The sequence below is a fragment of the Sus scrofa genome, chromosome 15 (assembly GCF_000003025.6).
Source record: "Sus scrofa isolate TJ Tabasco breed Duroc chromosome 15, Sscrofa11.1, whole genome shotgun sequence".
Classification (NCBI taxonomy): domain Eukaryota; kingdom Metazoa; phylum Chordata; class Mammalia; order Artiodactyla; family Suidae; genus Sus; species Sus scrofa.
The window spans coordinates 91,490,865-91,517,598 of record NC_010457.5 but is presented as its reverse complement, the minus strand read 5'-3'; the positions used below and the strand labels follow the sequence as shown (position 1 = coordinate 91,517,598).

The 26,734-nt window shown below is 36.8% G+C and overlaps 1 protein-coding gene across 1 annotated transcript; it reads right to left on the bottom strand.

Annotated features, from left to right (window-relative positions):
• Positions 237-24,008, bottom strand: ZC3H15 (zinc finger CCCH-type containing 15). The gene is made up of 10 exons (XM_001926616.6): positions 23,761-24,008; positions 14,574-14,675; positions 10,258-10,369; positions 8,986-9,138; positions 8,471-8,562; positions 6,519-6,701; positions 4,652-4,798; positions 4,385-4,486; positions 3,397-3,520; positions 237-1,042 (listed from the first exon to the last, which is right to left on the bottom strand). Exons 1-10 carry the CDS (start codon positions 23,833-23,835, stop codon positions 852-854), a joined length of 1,281 nt encoding a protein of 426 aa, XP_001926651.2. The 5' UTR covers positions 23,836-24,008; the 3' UTR covers positions 237-851.

Here is a 26,734-nt window from a genome sequence, read left to right as displayed (position 1 = left end):
CTTAAGTAGTACTTGGTTCTATCAATTCAGGAATTACCCTTTCATATACCATTACCTATGGTCTCTTCAAAGCTAAGCATTGGTTTCATAAAACTCAGAGCAGTGCTGTCAGCACTCTAACGCTCCTGTGGTCAGCATTAACAGAACCCTTTAAGTGTCTGTGCCTTCTGTGATAGTTAACTAACAAAATGCTAAGAAAACTTTCATAGAAAAACTTGAAAAAAAGGGCCATGTACTTGGATTTTAATGTATCATGGTCTTTATTTACAACTTTATTGGCAAAAAAGAAAAGGAAAAAGTTTAAAACAGCTTAACACAGGGCACTGCAGCTGATCCTGTCAGATTAATGAAGTTCCTTTTTAATTGTCCAAAGATATACAATACTGAATCTGCATATGCAGTTTTCTTTATGAAGTACAGGCTCATATCTTAGGCAGTCTTTTAAACATATAAATACAAAGGAAATAAAATCACTCATTAAAAACTGCATTAAATGAAGGGTAATTTAAATTTATGTTGTCCTTGTAATAACACATGCCCAATGAAAATCAAAAGCTGGAAAAGCAGTTATACTTCCTACTTGAGTGGGACAGTTACAACAATCAATTATTTTCTGCAATGACCATTATATTTTTAATTTATCATGAACTACTCTGAACTTACTATGAGATGTAGCCAAAGTCAGAAGACAAGATGTAGGGAAAATATTCCTTTTTGGAGGAGAATAAGCCCTCCAGAATCAGCATGGGAAACAAAACATCCTGTTGAAGAATTCTAGGTGGAAAATAATTAATGTAGTCAATTTCAACTCATGCTGAGCTGGCTTAATTTTTTCAATGACTTGTTTGGTGTCATTCTTCTAAATCAAGTGTGTTTAATTCTTCTTCTAGTTCATCCAAATCTTCCCCCGTAAAAAGATTTTCATCAACAGGAACAGCATCGATGGCTCCATTTTCCTGTCCCTCCCCTTCGTTGTCCTCTTCCAAATCACTTCTTTCACCATTTTCAGCCTTACCTCCGGAAGCTTCACTTAATTTGTTTTCTAAAAATAAAGATTGAAATCAATAAGGCCTACAAAAAGAAAACACTAGACCATTAGCAACTGACAGTCACAGACTGATACTACTTTTTTTTTTGGTTGCACCCGTGGCATATGGAAGTTCCCAGGCCAGGGATCGAACCCATGCCACAGCAGTGACCTGAGCCACTGCAGCAAGGACACCAGATCCTTAACACTACAAGCGGACTCCTACTCTTCTTTTTTTTTTTCCTGCTTTTTAGGGCCATACCCTCAGCATATGGAGGTTCCCAGGCTAAGGGTCCAATCAGAGCTACAGCTGCCAGCCTATACCACATCTACAGCAATGCCAGATCCTTAACCCACTGACAAGGCCAGGGAACAAACCCGCCACCTCATGGTTCCTAGTTGGATTCGGTTTCCGCTGTGTCACAACAGGTACTCCTCCTACACTTTTTTCCATGAAAATCTTCCCTAAGATTACTATAACAAGAACTGATCTCTTTCTGGGCTTATTTGTATCATTTCTCAATATCTATTATAAAATATGTCTTTCATTGTAGACATCTGATTGCTTAATGGCTCATACCTTTGAGGGCAAGATTTATCTTACACAACTTTGTGTTCTCTACATGACCTAGCTGTTAGGTTTTGAAACAGTCAACTTCTACATACTGTGTGAGTAAGTGATTATGGAAGCAAAAAATATTTATTATATAAGCAGCTACTTAGCTCTTGGTTTACAAATAGTAGTTAAATCACACTAGCTGTAATGCTGTAAATGAGTGTGAATGCAGAAACATTTCATCTTGTTTCAAATTGTGAAGAAAAAAGAAAAATAAATAACCTAGGGCTCTGCAGCTACTTTTCCCTTTTCCTTTCAGGCTATCGACATGTGATGGAGAAAACAAAAATGCTGCCTTTTTTTGTTCAATGACCAATATTGAACAAAGACAATTTTTAATACCCTAATTTAAAGTTTAGTTATTTCAAACATCTCTGATGACAAATTCTTGGAGATTATAACCTCTGACGTACTTACAATTGTGTCTATTGTCACTGAAGCCCTATTTCTAAAAGCAGCAAATCAGTCTGTATATTAGGAAAATAGTCTAACAACATTCTCAGATCTCAGGAGGGCAGGCCAGTTTTTCAAGTTGTAACTTGTATTCCTTTATTGTAAAAATAAGGTTTAGCTTTTTTTCTTTCAACTTCTGCTTTGATTAGTATTCTACATTTTTCTTTCATAGTAACCGTGCCAAACTTTTACTTTTCAAACTCCTCACTTAAGGCACAATTAGATATAAATTATACTATCAAGCTTTATTTTCAAATACACCTAGCCATTCTCCTCTCCATTCTCACTCTTAACTGAACTTATTACTTATACTTCCAGATCTGGCTTCTATACCTAATATCCCCTCATGTTCAATTTTTTTTTCTCTTCTAGATCTTTTTTCTCTGACCAATAAATATATTTAGATTTATCTTATGCTAAAAAGCCCTTCTCATGACCATGTCTCCCCCTTCAACAAAGTTCTTAAGAACGAGAACTTTTTTTTCCCCAAATTCCTATATCATTGCCATTCCAATGAAAACTGTACCCTATTCCTACAACTCCTTCCCTAATCACAATTAAAGGATTATTTCTAATCCTCATCCTACTTGATTTTTCTCAAAACTCTTTTAATTTTTTCTCTGTCTCTCAGTCTCTTTACCAAGCTTTTTCTCTTTTGACTACTCTTAAAACACTGATTTTACAGCCTGTTCTAGAATGTTCTTATGTGTTGTGGGTGAGTTCATTCACTCTCAGCTATCAATGCAGATGACTTTGAAACCTTTTCCTCCTAAAAATGTCTAAACAGTAACCTAGATAATGCCACTTTTGATAACCAAAATATCTCATACTCAGTTAATGGCTTCAATATCCAACCAGATACCAATTTCCACAGTCTCCACTATTCCCTACTTTGTCTTTTTTTTTTTTTTTTTTTTGGTCTTTTCTAGGGCTGCACCTGTGGCATATGGAGGTTCCCAGGCTAGGGGTCCAATTAGAGCTGTAGCCACTGGCCTATGCCAGAGCCACAGTAACACAGGATCCGAGATGCATCTGCAACCTGTACCACAGCTCACAGCAACGCCGGATCCTTAACCCACTGAGCAAGGCCAGGGATCAAACCTGCAACCTCACGGTTCCTAGTCAGATTCGTTAACCACTGAGCCACAATGGGAACTCCCCCTACTTTCATATATGGTCAAATCACACATTTATGTTACCAGTCTGATCCCTGCAAGCATCTAAGTTTTGCCAAGCCTGATCTAACCCCCTTTACACAGTTTTTGAGTTCTTAGAATTATGCAAAAGTTAGCATACTTACCATCCTTTTCTGAAGTATATGTGCTGAATCTTTCAAGACTGGCTACAGTAATACCTGTCTCATCTACATCTCTTGGGATATACAGGCTTAAATCTATGTCATTTACGCTCACTGAATCATCAACCTTTAAAAACACATAGAAAAGAAAGTTGTTATTAATTAGAATAGTTTTCATAAATTACTTGCCTTTTACCTCTGATATTTATTTATTTTTGGCCATGCCTCAGGCATGTGAAAGTTCCCAGGCCAGGGACTGAACCTGCTCCAAAGCTTCAACCAGATCCTTAACCTGCTGAGCCACCAGGGAACTTCTGACATCTATCGTAATAAAATTAAATTATTACTACTGCCAGGTAAAAACAAATGGTTATATTGCCAAAATTTACTTCTTTTTCTAAACTTCTTAAATATTAACGCCATATCTGAAGCTTCTTCCTCTGACATCACATTTTTAAATACAGAGTATATTTTAATCTTTCAACTCAAAGACAGAAGTCAGAATGTCACGATAACCATATGAAGAACGAACAACTCTGCTAATACTAAGTCTGTCTACAACCAAATAATTCGGCTGTTGTCTCCTGTTCCCAACTCTGTACTTTTTAGTGTCTCTATCGTCTGATTTTTTTTAGAATAAAATATTAAACAAAGGCCTTTCTTCTTTTAGAAGAATAAACCATATTTTATAGCTAATACACATAAGCATATAACTATATATTAGGTACTGTCCTAAGTTCTATAGAGAACTATAAGGAAATATAAATTTATTAACTCATTTTATTCTCACAAGTACCTTGTGATGTAGGGATTATCATTACGGTTATTACGGATGAGGGTGGAGGCCTAGAGGGTAGCCAGTTTCCCAGGTTAGAGTCAGGAGTTGATCAAGGTCCCAAAGTTAACACTTTTAACTACACTGCTCTATTGGCACTCTCTAGTGTTTTCCTCAATCAACATAAGGAGATGAGGTGCCAAAGCGTCCTCTTACCTCATCACAACCTGTTCCCTGGGTGTAACGAGTATCATCTGCTTCCTCATCATCATCATCAACCAGTTCAGGACGAAATTCAAACACCTCACGACCACTGATCTATTCAGATACACACATATGTAAATTCAGGACAAAATGCAAACATCTCTTGGTCATTGATTTCAGAAATACACATAATTAAATAAGGATAAAATTTTGCATGGTCTAGAAATTGTAAGATGAAAGAAAGAATAGACAATCTATTTCAGTGAGTTTGGGACATACCACTAATGCCTTTCCTGCTTTGAAGTCTGCTTTCCTTCTTTCTATATCTTGCTCAAGTTTATCAATCTTTTCTTGTCTTTTTCTTTTCTTCCATGCAAGAAAAGATTCTAGAGTGATTTTGGTAACATTTGGACCTAGGGCAGAACGCTGCAAAGATAAAAAAGTTAATATCCCCCCAAAAGTCATATGTGATAATATCTAATAATTTTCTCTTAGTTCAATCTAGTCTTCCTTGCCTATGACTGATATGAAGACATTAAGTAAAAGATTTATCTTCATTTTATGTTGGCAGGAAGAAAATGAGTGTCCATAGATATAAAAATTTCTAAACATTATAAAATATATTATTCTTGGAGTTCCCGTCATGGTGCAGTGGTTAACGAACCTGACTAGGAACCATGAGGTTGCAGGTTTGATTCCTGGCCTTGCTCAGTGGGTTAAGGATCCGATATTGCCGTGAGCTGTGGTGTAGGTCACAGATGAGGCTTGGATCCCAAGTTGCTGTGGCTCTGGTGTAGGCCAGCGTCTACAGCTCTGATTAGACCCCTAGCCTGGGAACCTCCATATGCTGCTGGAAGTGGCCCTAGAAAAAGCAAAAAGACAAAAAAAAAAAAAAAAAATATATATATATATATATATATATAAAATATCATTCTGAATTAGAGTTCTTTTCAAAATTGAAAGTAAGATGTCACAAAAAATAGTTTTAACATTAATCAATTGCCGAAAAAATAAATATGAAAAGCACCAAGACAACATCCACGTTTCATTTGTGTTCCTCAAGAGAAAAAAAAAAAAAAAAACGAGTCAAGAGGCACCATCTGCTCCTCAGGGCCAATAATCAAGTAATAAATACACAGAAAAATAACACTTCCTGAACTCCTGGCCAGGTATACACTATTAAATAACTTTTATACACATATGTTAACATATCCATCTCCACAAGTACTTGAACAAAGGGTGATGGGAAATTTACCAAAGGTTATTAGTGACTATGTGGCAGAACTAGAAGACAAGTAGTAATCCCAAATATATCTGACTACAGAGCCCACATTTTCTATTATAGTATATTGCCTGCTATGTGCGACACCAAACAATTATGTTCTTTTAAAAACAAAGGTATATAATCTCAACATTAGATACTTACACAAATATATCTGGATTATCTAAGATAAGACAAAATAGATGCAGTTTAAAGTATACAACCCTAAATCTAGTATTTCTAATAATCTCAATATTTTTCACGTCACTGCCAGGGGTCATATTGCCAGGGGTCACATCTGCTGTCTCCGTAACCCTACCTGCTAGCTTAAAGAATAAAACCGTTGTGCTGAGCCAGAGACGGCAGCTGAAGATTCTCTTCAATGAAACTCATTCCCCTCTACCACCAAAGTGAGTGTTTTAAGTCCAAGAATAATGACAAAATATGTAATTAAAAAACTGCAGTGGAGTTGTCTACTTCCATATATGTTAATAACTGGTAAATTAGTAAAACAGTGAAAAAATAAAGACATCAAGGAAAACACTGGAAATTTCATGTTTAATTATTCTGAATAAAAATATTTTAATTCATACAAATTAAAATACCAGTACATATCAAATCTTAAATTTATTTGATATGCCAGTAGCTAGTACTTAAAAAAAACTGTTTCATAATCCTAAAATTAATGTCACTACTGGCTAACAATTACGGCTAGGTTTACCTTTTAGACATACAATAATAATCATATAAAAATTAAGGCAACTTTAAGATCATAACATTTTTTCCCTTTCCTAACAAAATGCTACTGCCCCCAAGTGGTAAATATTAGAACTTCACAATAAATATTGCTTTAGCGTTTTATGGCAGAAAAAAGATACTAGTTACCTCTCTTTCAATTAGATCTTCTAATGAAATTTCATCTTCTTTCTCTTCTTTCTTTTTATCTTTTTTCAATACAAATCCAGGAGGAAGTGCATGACGATACATGCAAATATCACCCCCTCCAGGGCATACCCAAAACCAGCCATATTTGTTGTTTTCAATAGCTTCAAGGAAATGCTTGCACACCTATAGAAATGATATTATTCACAAGTAGTGACTTAGTATGGTCATTTTCCAAGGTAAATGCTTAGGTATATAAAACAAGTATATTTTTCTTATTCACATCTTTAGACTAAACAGACTATACTACCTTTTGTACAGAAATGTATATAAATCAATCTTAAAATACTTAATACAATGATAAATTCCTTTTAGAGAAGATCAGTATGAAGTTCCTATTTCTGACACTGTCTAAGCTGAATTATACAAAAAGGATTCGTTGCCATTTAGCCTTTGTAAATGTAATCTGAAGTCTGGTTTTTAAATAGAAAAAATATAAATGTTATGAAACAACAAAATCAGTAACTGTTTTGGTTTGATCTTTCCTAAAAATTAATCACATTCAGTAAAGATATAAACACTATTTGAATTATCTGGAATTATAGTAATTTCTTACATCTAAGAGGGGAGGCAAGGTGGGTCACTGCTGTGGGGTGAGTTCATTCCCTGGCCTGAGAACTTCCATGTGCTATAAGTGCCCCCCTCCAAAAGAAGGGATGGCGTTCCTGTCATGGCTCAGTGGTTAACGAACCGACTAGTATCCATGAGGATGCAGGTTTGATCCCTGGTCTTGCTCAGTGGGTTAAGGATTCAGCATTGTTATGAGATGTGGTGTAGGCTGTAGACACGGCTCAGATCAGGCATTGCTGTAGCTGTGATGTAGGCTGGCGGCTAGAGCTCTGATTCGACCCCTAGCCTGAGAACCTCCATATGCCACAGGTGGGGCCCTAAAAAGACAAAAAGAAGAGGGAACAAGGTACAACAGGACCACAAAGAACAGTGACCCTTCAAAACATGAATAGGTGCAAGATGCAAGAAGCCTTACGTAATACACTCTACAAATAAGGAGGAAAAATTAACTACTAAGCAACATTCTTTTCCTGAAAAAACACAACAGAGGTACATAAAAGTAGTATTTAGTTTTCCTAACACAGTAAGGTTTTTCACTGTAACTGTACTACAGACAAATATATGGACATGAATTTAGGATCTGAGAAATAAATAAGCCACCAATTTTTTTTTTCTTTTTAAGGCAGCACTCTCAGCATATGGACATTCCAGGCTAGGGGTCGAATCAGAGCTATTGCTGCCAGTCTATGCTACGGCCACAGCAAAGAGGGATCTGAGCCAAGTCTGTGACCTACACCACAGCTCATGGCAACTCCAGATCGTTAACCCACTGAGCGAGGCCAGGGACTGAACCTGCATCCTCATGGATACCAGTGGGATTCATTTCTGTTGCATCACAAAGGAAACTCCAAGGCACCAATCTTTAAAAGTACATTTCCTGGAATACTAGAATCATTATGTACCAAAAACTAATTCTGTAATTCATATATAACCATATTTTCATTGTGATTTAATGTTTCCCTATCATTAAAACAGAATAAATTATGAATTGAGTGGGTTAGTTTAACAGTTCTCCCTCCATTTTGCACACAAAAAATTAAGAATGCTTATCTAAAATGAGACTGTGTTCATCCATGTTTGAGAAAGTACAACCACCTCAGAAAATGGCATCTGGTTTTCAAGATACTTTTGAACAAGAATCTAATTTTGTATAACTTACACTTGTATACATTCCAAAAACAAAGCTTGACACACCATATCTTTATGAAAAGATCCAATTTAACTTAAAGAACAATCCAGTAGAAAACAGCAGCAATATACCTTGCCACATAATTCTCCCTAATGATAAATACCACAGAGAAACTTAATTCAAGAAAAGGACATACTATTTGAGTTTTTGGTTTTTTCTTTTCCGCCTCACCGTGCTTCTTGTTCACTACTTCTTCCAGTTTTTTCTCATCCCAATTATCCATAGTATCTAAATAAAGAGATACAAAGACTAAATGCTGTAATTTTATCTATGGTTCCCAAAACACATCACATATTTCCTTACACAGGAAAGCTGTACTATAAGACTCATAACCTAACACATTTCCTTTTAAAACAATAAAGGTAGTAATAAACAGTGTTGTGAGATTATTCACCAAAATCTAAATAGTTTAGGCAAATAAGAAGATAGTATTGGAAGGAAGGGTCAGAGACAAGTAAAAAATAAGCCACTTTCACTTACTTAATAGAAGGATATAACATGACAAATTCAGATTTTATAAAAAACAACAACAATTATTCTTTAGGACATACATAGTCCTACCAAAATAGTCTTTAAACTACTAAATGTCATGGTAACAACAAACCAAAAGTAATATACATTTACTTTTAAGAAATGCCTTTTAAAAAATACCTTTTTCAAGTTCTTCATCTCTTGCATCAATGTAAACACTTCGCTTTTCACACTTTCTCTCCAGAGTCAAGTCATGAGAGAACTTACATTTATCTCCTTTAGTACACTGTCCTTGCTTGAAGAATGCACATACCACAGATTTGGGATCTGCACCTATGTCAAATGGCATACGGTATTTGTATTATAATCTGCCACATCATAAAGTATAGATAGCTTCTGAGATAGAACTACTTTTGGTTAACTTGTTATTCTCCATTCATTGGTATGAGAGGAAAATACCACATATAGGTGAATATTAAGACATTTCTTTAAAGTTCTTTCTATAGCATTTTATAACCATTTTTGTTTCTTTTCCTCTTATCAAAAGAGAGCAAGGGGTGGGAAACCAAACCAACATATAGGTGATTCTATAGTCACTTGTCTAGCTGACGTCAGTGAGATAGGAGGCAAAAGAGAAATATAAATGGAGGCATACCACCAAGAGTTTGGGAGTTACAGTTTTTACAACCATAGGTTTGCTTCGGCTACCATCAAAGATTCGATATTAGTAGACTGCCTAAATTCTTAATTTTGCCTTAAGTGCAGGGCTAATGGCCGAATATACAGAAGCATGATGACAGGATAGCTATACACATAAAGGAACTATAAGAAAGTCATTGATTAGATAATTTTGACAAAGGGAGTATCATTTTTTTTTTTTTGTCTTTTTAGGGCCTCATCCGCGGCATATGGAGGTTCCCAGGCTAGGGGTCTAAACAGAGCTGTAGCTGCTGGCCTACACCACAGCCATAGCAATGCAGGATCTGAGCCTCGTCTGTGACCTACGCCACAGCTCATTGGCAGTGCCAGATCCATAACCCACCGAGTGAGGCCAGGGACTGAACCCACAACCTCATGGTTCCTCGTCAGATTCGTTTCCACTGCACCATGACAGGAACTCCTGGGAGTATCATTTTCATAGCAGACACAATTGGATTAAAATCTGAAGAAAACATTAACAGGTTTTTTTTTTGTTTTTTTTGTTTTTTTTTTTTGTCATTTTATGGCCGCATCTGTGGCATGTGGAAGTTCCCAAGCCAGGGGTTGAATCGGAGCTGCATCTGTGACTTACACTGGCTCCTTAACTCACTGAGAAAGGCCAGGTATTGAACTTGTGTCCTCACAGATCCTAGTCAGGTTCATTACCACTGAGCCACGATGGGAATTCCCACATTAATAATTTTAAAACATGAATTACACTTGAAAAAATAACACTTCTGAAACAAAGTTTACCTTTACTTATTTTTTGAGCAGCAACTACAGGTTTGAATAGCTCATTTAGCTCTTGCAACTCTTTCTTCTTATCATCTTTCTTCAACTTTTTTTCAGCTTCACTTTGTGCTACCTATAACATTCCCAGGTATAACACGTAAATTTGATTTCGTATAATAAAATTGTTTTCACTATACAATAATATTTATCAGTGACATAACAAAGACAATTCCATATTATATGTATAGTTCTTAATACCAGCATTACAATGGCATTTCAGTATATATTAAATGGTGTGGTTAAACTATTAAATGAAATTGCTAAATCTTGACTTTAAGAAAGAAAAATCTATATATAGTACCATGCCAAGTTAAAAGCATTTTCAAAAGTTTATAGCAGTAAGCATTTATTAAGTATATGCTACATGCCCAGCATTTTTAGCAAATGGCTCTCACCTGGGATTTTCTTCTTGTAACAACCCACTCCCCAGAAATAAGTAGGTGTATTTTGAAGATCAGATACAAATATCCTGAAATGTGCAGTCCCACGTAATAAAGAATTATACCAACCCAAACACTTATAATTACCCTTGTAGAAAAATACTGGGCTAGGTCAATGTGGGAGAGTAAACAAAACAAAACAAACATGACATGTGACATAGTTCCAGGCACACAATTTACATACCTAATATGATTAGAGGATTCATCCAAACATTTATATGTCAGGTCCTATGTTAGATGACAGGGAATACAAAGATGAAAAGACAAAGATGCTTATTTAAAGAAGCTCAGAATCTAATGGGAAGACAGACATGTCAACAGCTATAATATAATACATGGTGCTCTGGGAACAAAGAATGCCTATATGCCTAAGAAAATTAGACTGACTTTATGGATGAATTCTTTTGATGGTCAAGAAATGCAGAAACAGCCAACCAATGCAAAGATATGAACAGGTATGAGAAACAGCAATGAGAAATTTGGACTTGGACTGTATCATCAGGTGACAGTACAAGACTCAAGAATTTGAAGTATGCCAATGACATAATCAGATTGTATTTTATAAAGATCACAATGGCAACTTTGTGAAGGGTGAACTAGAAGAATGAACTCTGTGAAGGGGGGACCACGAATGAAGGCAAGGAAAATTAGAAGGCTAATCCAACTGCTGTAAGCAAGAAAGCACAAGAGCTTAAAATAAGCATTAGAAGCAAGGAATGGAGAGCTCTTAATGAGGTAGAATTGTTAGGACTATGTCACTGACTGGCCATGAAGTATAAGGGAGTCTAGGGTTATCATATGCATGGTTAGTGCTGTTAAATAAGAAAAGGAATACAGGAGGAATAGGTTTCAGGGCAGGAGGAGGAGATGAACTCAGTTTTAGACACACTGAGCATGAGATGTTTAGAAAGCATCTAGACAGAGCTATTTACAAGGCAAGTGGACATGGATCTTGATTCCTGGAGAGAGTGTCTGCTTTGACATAAAGATTTTAGAAGTAGCTGCTTTCAGATAATTAAACTTTGGGTGTGTATGAGATTATGCAAGGACAGCATAAAAAAGTGGTAAAGGAGAGAGAACACTACCCTGAAGAACACCAATATTAAAACCAACAGAACCTAAAAAACCCATTTAAGGGACAAAGAAACATCAAAGAAATCCAGGACAAAAAAGTATTAAAGGGAGAGGAAATTTTAGGAAAGGAATGGCCAAGTACTCTACTAGGGTTAAAAGCATTCTAAATCCTGACTTTGACCATATGTAGTCAGATATGTTTAAATAGAAAAATGAGGAAAAAAATTTCTAAAAAAAAATTTAAATCACTTTATTTTAAATAAATGTAATCTTTGCTCATTAGGTTCATTTCAAACATTTACGGGGCCCAGAGCAAGAGTTCAATGGAGGCCTACAAACCATTTTTTAAAATATTAATAGGTTAAAAATCAAACTAATGTTAAATAAAATATGGTTCGTACCCCTACTTGACAAACATTACCTTGGGACATGGAAGAACAGGTTCAAATTTAAAATTTAAAATATTTAGGTTCCATGGAGTTTCATACTGGAGCACAGCAATAAAGCAAGAGTCAACCCCTGGCTCCTCCTTTTCCCACCCCAAGTTTCATCCCACCACATATATGCTGGGAGGAGTAAAGCGCAGAAGAGGACACAGTATGGATCCAGGCTCTGTCCACACTTCTAGCACATACCCTTCTTTTGACTACTTCGGGCATACTGGCAACACAGTATACCCAAAGAGGGACTTGGGTTAACTGACCTTTTTAGGCCCTGAGCTACTGTGAGGAGAGCTATGTCTGGAGAGGACACAGAGTAGTCATTCTCTGCAGCGCAGGGCCCAGGGTGGGGCATCTTTTTGCCTGGCTCTAACGACAAGCCTGCTGCTCATCTCTAATGCTAAGTATGGTGGTTAGACATTTCATGTTCACAGATAAAAGTCTGGGTACCCAAGAAATTATCAAAAATGTATCATTGAATGTATTAGCAAGCCTAACAACCACAACAATTTTAGGACTTTCTCAAGTTTATGAAATCTGAAATTATCAGTCAATATACAGTCCACTGGAAGAAAAAACAGAGGAGGAACATGTTTGAAATGAATTCTTATATTATGCTAAAAGAATTACATCATCTTTTCATTTAACTACCACAGAAACCCTACAAGGGTAACTCCCCTTTCACTATACTACAAATTAGACCAGTGTCACTAAATAATTTAACATCAGGTAACAAGCAAGATAGAGGGATGCATAACTACAGTGATCTGATTCCAAGGCCTAAAAAACATTTTTATTAGCCCAAGCTACTAAATCAGTAGTGTAGAAGATCAAGTTTTTGGCTCTAATGTCAAACTGTATGTAAGAGAGAGAAAAGTGCTGAGGGCACTAATCTGTAAACAGATTTAGTAACAGAGGTTAACTATCTCAAAATATATATCCATATATTCTCAAATTAAAAAAAAGTGTTTCTGAAAGTTAAGGAAAAGGAAATAGGGTGGTGAAAAAGTACTTTTAAAAATAAAGGTCTGTGTCTATAAATTCTTAAACTCAAGAAAGTGAAAGATCTATAGAAAATGAAGAAATGAGAATAGAGATTTGAAGAAAATGATGCTAAATTTTGTGAATGAATTGCCAGTTGACAAAATAATTTCAAAATTCATATGGAAAAATAAATGCTTAAGAACAGCCAAGAAAAATAGAAAAGGAGCAACATCTGAGGGGGGAAGAACTTGCCTTAAGAGCTAACACACTATGTTACTAGCCCATTATAATAAAAAATCAATGTGATACTGGTTTAGGGAAAGAGATAATAAGTAGAAAAGAAAATCCAGATATAGAACCAAACACATATGAGACTTTAATATATGTCAAAAGGGGTATTTCAACTCAATGAGATAAAGGATGCTGGTATAAGTCACCATTCATTTAAAAGAAAATAAAATTAGTATAATATAAGTTTATGTGACAAATTATAGACTGTTGCAAATAAAATAATTGGAAAAAATCTAGGGAAAACACACATAATCTAGCAGCGGGGAGATGTTTTAACCATATAAAAGAAAAGCTAGACATATCTGACAAGACAAAAACTAAAAACTGTTGTATGGCAAAATATAACAGAAACATCACAAATTATCTATAATGTAGACGAAAGGTGTCTCTCGTAAATTGACAAGAAAAAGACAAATAACCAAAAAAGCAAAGGATCTGATAGGCAAGTCAGAGAAGTACAAATCCAAATAGCCAACAAGCATGTGAAAAGATACTCAAACTCACTAAGAGTAAGGGAAACAAAGTAAAAATGAGGTATCACTATATACTTAGATTGGAAAAGATTAAGAAGAACATTAGTACCTAAACTTAGGCATTGCAAATTAAAATGCAAAGTATTACAATCTCTATGGAAAATCACCAGGCAAATTTATTAAAATGAGAAATCCATTTCCCTTTAGAAATGTGCCACCTGATAATTTATGCTATAGAAATAAAAGCACAAATGCATATAAAAATACATATACGAGGATATTTCTTGTAGAGCTGTTCTTAATATCAGATAGCTGGAACTAAAGTGATTACTGATAAATGGTGAAATGGATGGATACAGTACATCTATCTCACAGAATAGTATGCAGCCATTACAATTAAGAGCTATATCAAAATGGTTTGGAGGAATATTTAAAAGATATTGCTGAGTTACAAAGGCAAGATACAGGAAAATTTATAGAGTAGAACTCCATCTTGAAACACAATATCAAACTTTTTATCTGCAACAATGCTGTATTAAATACATGAAGAAAATGCAAAAATTTAAGTTATTTACCTGACGTGGATTTTGTTGACCAAATTTAACTTGATGAGTGACGGCCTTGATAAATTTTTGTTGCTTTGCTCCTTTCTTATTCTTTAGACCAAAAGTTTTATCCTAAATGAGAGAAGGTATTGAAATACTTAGCAATTTGTATTAATTTCTTATCTGTTTTTTCAGTCACATCTAAAAATCATTCTTTCACATACTTATTGGCAAGATAATTATTCTTTCTTTCTGCTATACAGACATGCAAAACACTAAAACGTATGACCTCAAAACATCACCTGGAATTCTTTAGGATTCAATGCATACTTATCACATCACATTAAACTTGCTACTCTATGATGCTTTTTCTAAATTATGCTTTGGAATATCAGTATGACAATATGCACAGAGCTGTTACATTAGGATAATTAGTTCAATAGTGAAATAAGCTCAGGAAAATACTTGTTTAACAGGGTTTTTCATTCTTCCTTTTTTTAATGGCCACACCCAAGGCATATAGAAGCTCCTGGGCCAGGGACTGAACCCGAGCTGCAGCTGAAGGACACCAGATCCTTTAACCTACTGCACCAGGCCAGATATTGAACCCATACCTCTACAGTGACCTGAGCCACTGCAGTTGGATTCTTAACCCACTGTGCCAAAGCAGAAACTCCTCAGGGCTTTTCATTCTTAAGCCAAGATATCGGAGAGCCTTTACTAGAGAGGATATGGTAGGCAACAATCCCAAATCTCATTTTATCCCAGAAAGCATTTTTCTCAGAGTATCCTGAAGAATTATGAAACTATTGGAACACACTCTGGGAAATACTGCATAAGAAGATGCATTAAGTTCTGGATTTTTTTGGGGGGGTAGAGTTACCTTCTCAAAACAAATTTAAACAACTCAAACTCTAATATATATATATTACTAGCAGCTGCTAAAATGAAAATATTAAAATTGAAGCATACCTAACTAAAAAGCAACATTTTAAATTTGGTATATTATTAAACGGTAATTTGAGAATGCTATTAATACAACAGCAGCTATCACTTATGGAATACTCATTAAGTACAAGGCACTAACGGTGGTCTTCATCTACTCATTCATATTTATTAAGTATGAAGTACAAAAACATTTAGAAGCCACTGCACAAAGTACTTTTAGGGGTTGCAGTAGGTTGAATTGTGTCCCCCCATAATTCATTTCTACTCAGACCTGAGAATGTGACTTTATTTTCAAACAGGTCTTTGCAGCTATAATAAATTAAGATGAAGTTGCACTGGATTACAATGGGCCCTGAATCTAATGACTGGTACCTTTATAAGAAGAGGAAAGGGCACACAGATATAGAAGCAATGTGAAGTAAGAGACAGAGATATTGGAGTGGCACAGCCACCAGCCAAAGACTGCCAGAAGCCACTAGAAACCAGGAAAAGGCAAGGTTAGATTCTCCCCCTAGAGTTTTTCGAGGGAGCATACTCTGCCTGCCCTTGATTTCAGATTTCTAGCCTCCACATCTGTGAAAGAATCAATTTCTGCTGTTTCAAGTCACCTGGTTGGTAGTAATTTGTTATGGCAGCCCTAGGAAACTAACAAGAGAAAGCTTGATCCAGTAAGCTTCACTCTTAGGTGAACAGGTGGCAAGACTGTCAGGAAACCACCAAACACTGGTCTTTTTTCCTGTCTTCTGGTTCTCTGGAGAGGGATCCTCTAACTACAAGAATAAGCTTGGTTAAAGGACTGGAGAAAAGGGCTGGTGGGAGAATGTGCCTTAGTTTACTGCACAGAGAGTTCTCCTTAGTGTCATTTTCAGGTTCACATTTTAACCACGCCCCTTATATCCTTTGTGCCTAGTTACAGAAGCTGAGAGGCCTGATTTATCCATGTCCCCTTTCTTGCAGAGATAATAACTGTAAGCTACTTGTATACTTCTAAACTCCCAGTTTTCAGCCTTCTGCATTACCTACTACCTCCCATTGTCAAGCTTTTCCAGAATTTTGCAGAGCAGATCTACTTGATTCTAAATGGTACACTTCTAGGTGGACACTTAGGCCTGACTGCTCTGCTCTACTTAGCCAGTTAACCAACTTCACTATCAATCTTCTTATGCTGAAGTTCAAAAATTATAGATGCCTCCTAATTTTAAGATGGAGTATATATCTCTTTCTCATTCTCTTGTTTATAACTGGTGGGTTTCAGCAAGGAAGAGGCAAAAAGGTCTTAACTGTTGAAAGTCACCTGAGATCCTCTGAGAGGCATTTAGTCTGAAATAAATTAACTGGCTACTTTAAAGCCTTCATTTTGGTTATTACTTCCAAGAAAAGGGTTACAGGAAGAAAATACTCTAACTAAAGCAGAGATATATACCTATGTGGACGAGCTGAAAATGGAAAAAAAAAAACTAATAAAACATCTTTCAATGTTAAGATTGCAAAGTTCAAGAGGGTTTTCGCTCTAAAAGGTTATTTCTCATTGGGAAGTTTCTCTTTATTCACCACATCTATATCCATTCATACATCCAAACTTTAGTTTCCCCTACTTAAGTGCCTATGTCTTAATATTGCATCATGTTACAGAATTCTGTATGAATTTCCTATAGCCTATGCATATTAAAAAAAAAAAAAAAGGTAGTAGGAGGCACATATAAGCTGATATTCTCTGCACTGAGTTTTTTTTTATGGCTGGCTTCTCCTGCTTTTTGAGAAAAGAGAGTTTAACATTCAATCCAATTAGAAGAGAAGATGGTCAAGGGTAAAGTGACATATGGAGACATGATCCTATGCAGCAACCAGGTGTGAAATTCCTTACTTTCCTTTTACAAAAAGTGAGGTCTCCTGGGGTGGGGGGCAGGGGAAGGAAAACTCTAGATAAAAATATCAGGTTCAAAGTGCAACACCATCTACATATGACTCACCAAAAGCATATCTGGAGTTCAACTCATGCACCATATGTAACTATACAGAAGAAGCAAATTGAATAAACAAGACCAAATAACAAGGTAGATACTGACATATGAAAACTTAGAAAAGAAAAAAGCCCTCTAAGGGGAAAAAAAAAGTACTCATAACAACAGCTTCTGGTAGAGTTGTATAAACTCTAGCTCCCAGAAGAAAAAGTTTTCCAGGTTTAATTACACTGATTTAGCATATAATTAACCAGTCTAAAGAGATAATGAGTTGTGTTTTGAAAGTCTCTAATTAGGTTAGGGCTTGGAAATCACTAATTTTTTCTAGAGATAAGGGACACTTATTTATCTAGTATTCAGTAAATAAACTCTTGAATATAAAGTAAAGCTGAATCCTCTTAACAGTCCTATGATGTACTATTGTATCATTCTGTAAATGTGGATATGAAACCCAGAATGTTCAACAACTCTTTTGAAATTTCATTGCGGATAAGGGGCAGCCTGTATAGTGTAATGATTTGAGATTATAAACTCTGGAGTCAGATAGTTCAAGTTCTAATCCCAAAAAGAACTGGGCAAATTACCCCTTTTTTCCCAGTTTTCTTATTTGTAAGGTGGATATCACTCTAACCTCTTGGGATCATTGTGAAAATCAAAGATTTACTACAAAGAGGCAAGCACAATGGTTAAAGGCAAGGACTGTGGAGCCAGACTTCCTGGATTTAAATCCTAACTCTGTCATTTGTCATCGTAGTGACCTTGGGCAAGTTATTTAATTTGTTTCTCTTTCCTCAATTGCAAAAAAGAGGTAATAACACTTCTCAGAGAATTAAAGAAGTTGTGCAAATTCATCACTTGTAAATGACTTGTTTCTCTTCTTTCCCCAAAATACTGAGAATTTTGTCTGGCCAAGTGATATATGAACCAACGTATATTTGACTCCAAGCAAAGGACTTGTTCTTTCCACCATGAAAAACTATATCCCAGAGAAAGCTACTTAGGTTATTGGGTCAGTTGGTACACAAAAAGTATACCAACAGTACTTCTTGAAAATAGGATAGTTTGCAATTCAGCTTTCCCCCTTTTTCTTGAGTTTAGGACAGATCTTCACCTAAGGATTAACCTGGATTTAAGGGTTAAAGGATATAAGATGAAAAGACCGGAAGTTACATTCTACCCCAAATTATGGTTAAAATAAACCTAGGGAAACAGTGGTCCTCATTAGATTAATAACGTCCCAAAGGTTAGGTAACAAGAAAGGCACAGTATGTGTTTCAGAATTGGGAAGTTAAATACAAAGGGGTTTAGAAAATAGGCAGTAATTCTAGAAAAAAGATGGCTTCAGGAGGCTCCAAAAGCCTTAAAACAGAGTGAACTCCAGACTTCACTTATAATCGACACTTTCTCCCCCTTCCCTGTAATCCTGCTTTTAAGTAATTCTGCTTCTTTTATGGGCTAGCCTCCACTCCTTAAAATAAAATGTTTAAAAAAATGAAGAGGCTGGGAGAGCAGGTTAATACTGAACAGTACTCCAAGATAACTGGAGTCTTCCTTTTGGAACACTAGGCTAAGCAAAGGCTAGCACTGTTTTACTCATGAGTCAGTCCCTTCCCCCTAAACGCACTGTTTTTGTTGTCTGTCCATTCAATGGCTATTGTGTTGCTGGTAATTCAACTACAAGCAATCAGTTGACCTTATCTGAAGTTTTCCACTGGCAACAAGAATCATTTCTCTTTCCCCATCCTTTACACGATTGGGTCCTGGAGTTCCCGTCGTGGCACAGTGGTTAACAAATCCAACTAGGAACCATGAGGTTGTCGGTTCGATCCCTGCCCTTGCTCAGTGGGTTAAAGATCCGGCGTTGCGGTGAGCTGTGATGTAGCCTGCAGACGTGGCTCGGATCCTGCGTTGTGTGGCTCTGGCGTAGGCCAGAGGTTACAGCTCCAATTTGACCCCTGGCCTGGGAACCTCCATATGCCGCAGGAGTGGCCCAAGAAAAGACACACACACACACACACACACACAAAAAAGACACGGTTACACGACTGGGTCCTATGCCTATAGATCTCAATTACTACTTTCTTGCTGCTACAGGTCTTTAGCTGGATGTCCTAAATCCAGATTACTTCCCCCTTTCCATTACTAAAACTTGCACTTCCTAAAGCTGACTTCAGTTTATTAAATTTTAGCCAAAAGAAAGTGAATGGTATATGCCATCTGAGACAACTGTGTGAATGTTTAATAGAATAACCCTTTTTGATATACTCATTTCAGAAATAAAATACTTATAAACGCAAATGAACCCATGAAAATTTTCGTGAGTTTAAACAGAGAAAATTTCATGAGTTTAAATAGGGAAATAAAAAATAAATAAGGAAATTATTTCAAGCGACAGAAAGTACATACTGTATAAATAGTGCTGGTCAGTCTGATTATTTCCCCTAACTAGTTCTTACTTATAATATTAATAAATTAACAACAGCTGCCATTTACTGAACATATACCATGTCAGGTACTTTACATATGCCATCTCGTTTTAACCCCAAACTCTGTAATCTAGAAATTAGCTCCATTTTGCTAATGAGAAACTGGTTCAAATTGGTCATGTAACTGGCCTAAAACTAGAGTTTGAAATTTTAATGTGAGATGAATTCTGGCTCCAAGGTGATATTTCTTTCATTAAATTATACTGCCTCTCATGCCTCTTTTTACTTGCTTAAGAGTTATCAAAAGCTAACTGTTGTTTTTCTAAAATAAGTGTTTATGGTGGTGGCAATGGAAACAACAGAGGTATAGATGTAAGTAGTACAACCACTTATTTTAACGTCTCTTCCAAAGTGCTGCTTAAAAGCATATATTCTACTTAACTATCAATTTTTGGTGAACTTAGAATTTGAGGACATATTTTTTTTTTCTCTTTTTTTGGCCACACCTGCAGCATATGGAAATTCCTGGGCCAAGGACTGAATCTGAGCCAGAGCTGTGACCTATGCCACAGCTGCAGCAATTCATGATCCTTAACCTCCCGTGCTGGGCCAGGGATCAAACCAGTGCCTCCCCAGGAACTAGCCAGATCATTAATTCACTGCTCCAAATCGGAAACTCCAGGACATATTTCTTTCTTTCTTTTTTTTTTTTTTTTGTCTTTTCTAGGGCCGCACCCGAGGCTTATGGAGGTTCCCAGGCTAGGGGTCGAATTGGAGCTGTAGCCACTGGCCTACGCCAGAGCCACAGCAACACAGGATCCCAGGCGCATCTGCGACCTACACCACAGCTCATGGCAACGCCAGATCCTTAACCCACTGAGCAAAGCCAGGAACTGAACCAGTAACCTCATGGTTCCTAGTCGGATTCATTAACCACTGAGCCACGAGGGGAACTCCCCAGGACATAGTTCTATAAAATCTTCAAAAATTAACAAGTCTCGGAAATAAGTATTAGCCTTTTGTATGTCAAAATATAGTATATGATGGTATAATTTTTCCACAAAAATTACGCTCATAAAAATCAATAACCAGTATGAGCTAGGTTTCAATTACATTCATTACAAGTCTGTCACAAAATATATTTTACTTCACTGAAAACAGAACTATCATATGACCCTGCAATTCCACTCCTGGGTATATACCCCCACAAAGCAAAAACACTTATTTGAAAAGATACATTCACCACAACGTTCACACTAGCTTTATTTATATTTGCCAAGATAGGGAAACAACCTAAGTGTCTATCAATAGATGAGTGGACAAAGATGCGGAACACACACACACACACACACACACACACACTCACACACACTCCATGGAATACTACTCAGCCAAAAAAAGGAATGAAATTTTGTCATTTGCAGCAACATGGATGGACTTGTAGGGCATTATACTAAAGGAAATAAGTTAGAAAAAGATAAATATTGCATGGTATTACTTAGAAATGGAATCTAAAAAATACAACAAACTAGTAAAGGTAACAGAAGAAGCAGACTCACAGAAACAGAGAACAAACTAGTGGTTACTAGAGTGTGTGTCTGCGTGTGTGGCGGGGGACAATATAGGGGTGAGAGAGTGGGAGGTACAAACTATTGGGTATAAGAGGCTCAAGGATGTACTGTACAAGACAGGGAATAGAGCCAATATTTTATAATAATTGTAGATGGAAGCCTTTAAAAACTGCATTAAAAAGTAAAATATTTAAAACAATTTTCAAAAGTATACATTTTACTTCATTTAACTTTTAAAGGCTCTGGTAATAAAAATCCTTTCTAGCATTCAAAACTGTAGAAATCTATACATAAACTGATAAAGTACCATTCTGGATGAAGTCTGATTGAAGAGCTGAGAGCTAAGCCTGCTTTAACTGTCCTCAAGCCCTTGCAACAGTCATTGAGACATGCTACAGCTCTAGGCATGTTAAAAAAAAAAAGTCACCTATAGTACTGAATAAAATGGTCATAGTTATACTGTTGGCTAACCAAGCTGGATAATACAATATTCTCTATAAATCTAGTTTCACAAAAAATGATATAACTTAACCTACAATTTACAATATTGTCCTACCTCTCTGGTAGGACACACACATCTCTGTGCACACATCCATGCAGCACACTACCATTTAAAAACATTTACTATCATACAAAAAAAAAAAGTCATTCACCACATATGTTAATTGGGGTGGGCTTCTGTTAAAATTTTTTTGGCTGGTTAAAGACTATGCTGATTATTTTGCATTTTTCTTTGGTTAAGGCTTCTTAATGAAACTGAAGTCCCTTTCTCTTTACTTAAAAATAACATTGTCATAAGATGGAGCCATTATATATTTAACATTTTTAATTGATGGGATGTTATAAATACTTTCATGTACAATTCCTTAAAACAAAAATAAATATTTATTTAAAAGTAAAAGCAACTGTAAATAGATAAAACTAGATAATGCATACATTATGCTTTAAATTGTCATGTACCATTTAATTTCACATCTACAGGGAAGTTTTACTTTGCATTGTAATCTAACATGTTAATTCAACACTCAGTAAAGGAAGCTGACAAGTAAAATGTCGTCCCTAAAATGCCCTTGGTTTATGCAGCACCAAATGCCATCGGATCACCATCCTCAGAAATCTACTAAAGTGCCAGGAATCTAGACTGTTCAAAAAGGTGATCAGAGATGGTAGGGTGAAAATCATTTTGTTTCCATATCTCTGGTTATGCTACTTCATGACAGTCCTAAATAGCACAAACTGGCAATAAGAATACAGGTTCTGAATAAGAGTTGAACTTGGCCAAGGCTACTAGAATTCTAAATAATCATGTTAGTTAAATCCAATTAGCAGAATTTTAATTATTCAGATAAACCTTATGCAGGAAAACCGTCATGGATTTTCCAATTACTTCTAACGCCCAAGAAAAACTATTTTTATTAGAAGCATTAAAATAGCAGAATTGAGAGAAGAAATATCTTGTTGAGGGCTATAACACTTTTATGGAATCTCAAAGACCGTTCACTCTCTTAAGGAAACTCACTGATACAGTCTTTGGAAGGCAAATATAAAACACTTGAGAACAATATTTGAGAACGTCAATAGCGTTCCTCTGCCATTAAAGGGCAACAGGTTCAGCGCACTAAAAGAATGTGTATGTGTGTGTGTGTGTCATAAAAAACAAATTCGGGTACAGCACTCAACATAGCCACTGACATCTACGTAACCTCTCAAACATCATTCGATTTAATCTCAAAATCTGTGACAAGCGCAGTGTACAAAATAGGGCTGCAACACGAGAGAAAACTCCTTTCTTTATATAAGTTGAAACAGTTTAGAGATGAATAGAAAACGTCCACGAAAAAGTAATTTATTGGCTTGAAAGAAGTAACTACTTCTCCCAGGTGACGGGTAAAGAAAAAAGGAACACAAAGGCTCGTAATGAATCCGCCTTTCAGAAAGAATCTGTAAGAGCCAATTAAACGTATTTTTTAAAAACAAGCCTTGGAATCGTCTTCAATTTTGATGACTAGCGAAGGACATAACCCTGTGACAGGTAACGGGCGGGGGGAAGGGGGTCTTTCCGCCTCACATTCTGTGAGGACGGCTGTGTAGCCGAAGCAAAGGTTGGGTGCAGGGGCGCCAAGAGCGTCACTATAGCGACGAGAGGCAGCGAGCGTCATCAAGGGGCTGGAGAAGGGGCAGTGGGCCACACAGACTCAAAGGGAGGGGCACGTGGCCCCGGAAGACGCGAACAGGAGCCGGCGAGCAGAGAACCGAGAGGCTGCTTTCCTGAGGGCTCGCGGCGTGAGTGGGGGTGGGGGCGGATACTCACTTCGATAATCTTCTCCTTTTTTTTCTGCTCCGCCTTTTTGCTGCCCCCGGCCTGCGCCTGTTTCTTGGGGGGCATTGCGGAGATAGGTGGCACTGGCCAGACTTGAGCGCAGTGGACACCGTCAGCGACTCTGGCCCCGCGGTAGGAGGAGGAAGACGCGCGCCGCCTTCGCCGCCGCACCGCACGGAAAGCTAGTCGCTCACTCGCTGCTGAAATGCGGCCTTTGCGACAGGTCGATGCTGCGGAGCATTGTGGGTAGCGAGGAGCAGAGGCCGGAAGCGGAGCTGCGCGTGCGCTTCTGCCCCGGCAAGCCAGGAGGGGGCCGGGTTTGGACGTGGGAAAATGACTACGCGTCACGCGTCATGTGGCGCCCCCACTTGGCCTTTTCTTGTTTGTGGCAGGCCGGATAATGGTTGCGGCGAACGGGTTGGAGCTCATTGCGCTTGTGTTCTCCTCATGCAGTGTTTTGCTGAGGATGTGTACATCTTCGCCTCAGTTAGTGGTCGCCTGTACTATCCCCATTCTGTGTGACCACTGAGCAGCCACAGCAACGCCAGAGTACCCAGTTACTTTCTTCTCGTGCCCAGGTGGGGCAGGGCTGGCCTGCCAGCAAGTGTGGCGTGTTTCAAGTTACTGTGAAGGCTTATGAAAAAATGGAAAAAGTATGCTTTTGTTTAAAGAGTCCCTGGGATGGCTGCCCAGAGAAGGGGGCATTTGAACTCTTTTATTCAAATTATCATGTTAATTTCAGATTTTAGGAAAGTGCCTTGATGATTCCTAAAAACCCCTTTGTAATGTGAAGTTTACCAAACATTTTCATTAAATGCTTGATAATCCAGAAACTACTTGGGCACATTACAGACCTCATTTCATTTGGTTATCACAACGGCATTGAGGTAGTTGTTACTGTTCACATTTTAAGGGGAAGCATAGAAAAGGGAAACATATTCAACGTAATGATAAAGGCTGAGTCAGGGATTCCAACTTTGGCAATCTAACTTCAAAGTCTTAAGTGCCTATCACAGATACTACAAAAGTAAGTCTTGTTTGAAAAGGCACTTGATGAATGAATGGGGCACATTCGTGCTTGTAAACAAACCAAAATACTGTCTTAAAAATGTACAATGCTTGGCTATTACTTTTGTTGCATAATTAGAGTTTGAACTGTGCCTGTTAGGAAACAATTTTGGAGCCGAGAATCATCTTTCTTCGTAAGAGTTCTAAATTATTCTTTAGTTTGCATAAGTAGAAAGCTATAAGTCCCCTAAATTAGTGCAATTGATTATTTGCTTAGTAACGTTCTAAATAAGATAATGCCAAAGGATCCTGTGAGGGTGTGTGTGTGTGTGACATGAACTTTACTTCATCTGGGATCCTATCCCAGGTTCATGGACTCCCCTATCTTTTTCTTATTAATTTACTTTTTTGTTTATCTTTTGTTAGTTTCGTAATTGTTATTGTCAGTGGACAGAAGGACCCCGCCTGCTTCTCTGTTCATTATTACAATCTTTTTGATTTGGGGGGGAATTTTTGTTAAGACTTCCTGTGGGGGTGGTATGTACGTGCCTCAAGTTTCTTTTTTCAGTGTTCCCAAGGATAAGCTTTGGGCCCTTTGTTTTTTGAAGGATTTCATTGGTAGTCATTCTTATAAAACAGTTGAATTATAAGTAACAAACATGGGGACATTATAAAGAATCTAGAAATACATAAATTATAATAGTGGCCCCAGGTTCATAGTTCATAACTCCCTTCTGCTTCTGACCTTTGCTTTTGTTTCTGCTCTGAAGTTGTAGAGAAAAAAAATCCTTCCTTGACTTAAGTTGAAAATATACACTTCTAGGTAAATCAACTATATGTTAATAAAAATAATGCGCTCCTAAAATATGTACATGTATCTTACATTTTTCACTCTGCAAAAAAAAGGAAAAAAAATACGCATTTCTAAATATAGGACTTTGATAGCCCTTGTCTCTCATATTCACTTCTTTGTAGTAGAAATAAGTCCAACTCATTGAATTTACTGTTTTCTGAAATAAAGTATTTTGCTTGTTTGTGTTATCCAAGAGCAAATGAGAGTAGAATTAGGAATTCAATGCCCTATACTCTACTTCTTTATAATTCAAACTAAACTTTCACAAAACAAAATTTAAAGCTATAGTCCAGGGGTTGAAAATTCAAATGCCCCAGAAAGCGGGAGTATAAGTATAACGAACTATACTAGGGAATAGCGGACCAGGATTAAATTTGAAGTAAATGCCCACCATAAAAAAGCTCAAAAAAAAAAAAAAAAAAGCCCCTAACCTCCCTTGTCAGTCCAGATTGATTGATTGATTTTGTAGATAGGCTATGAATTTACTACTTTGGATGTAGTTTGTTCCATAACTTTACATCTTTAGAAAATATTAGAATATATTTCTTAGACCTGAGTCTCTAGGCAGTAGGAAATTTGGTACTGAAGTAGAAATTATTTTTTGCTACCCATCATCCAAATGTACTTCTTTATTTTTTTTATTTTTTTATTTTATTTTCCCACTGTACAGCAAGGGGATCAAGTTATCCTTACATGTATACATTACATTTTTTTTCCCACCCTTTGTTCTGTTGCAACATGAGTATCTAGACAAAGTTCTCAATGCTACTCAGCAGAATCTCCTTGTAAATCTATTCTAAGTTGTGTCTGATAAGCCCAAGCTCCTGATCCCTCCCACTCCCTCCCCCTCCCATCAGGCAGCCACAAGTCTCAAATGTACTTCTTGACTATAGTTAACAATATAGTAATGTAATAGTGTAAATCAACTAGTTTTCACTTTTTTAGAAAATGCATAATAAAATTTTAGAATAAATAATAAAAAACTCAATACTGTATTGTATATTGAAAGTTGCTAGGAGAGTGATCTTAAAAGTTTTCTCTCTCTCTTGCACATACACACACACAAACACACACATATACACAAACAGGAACTATGTGAGGTGA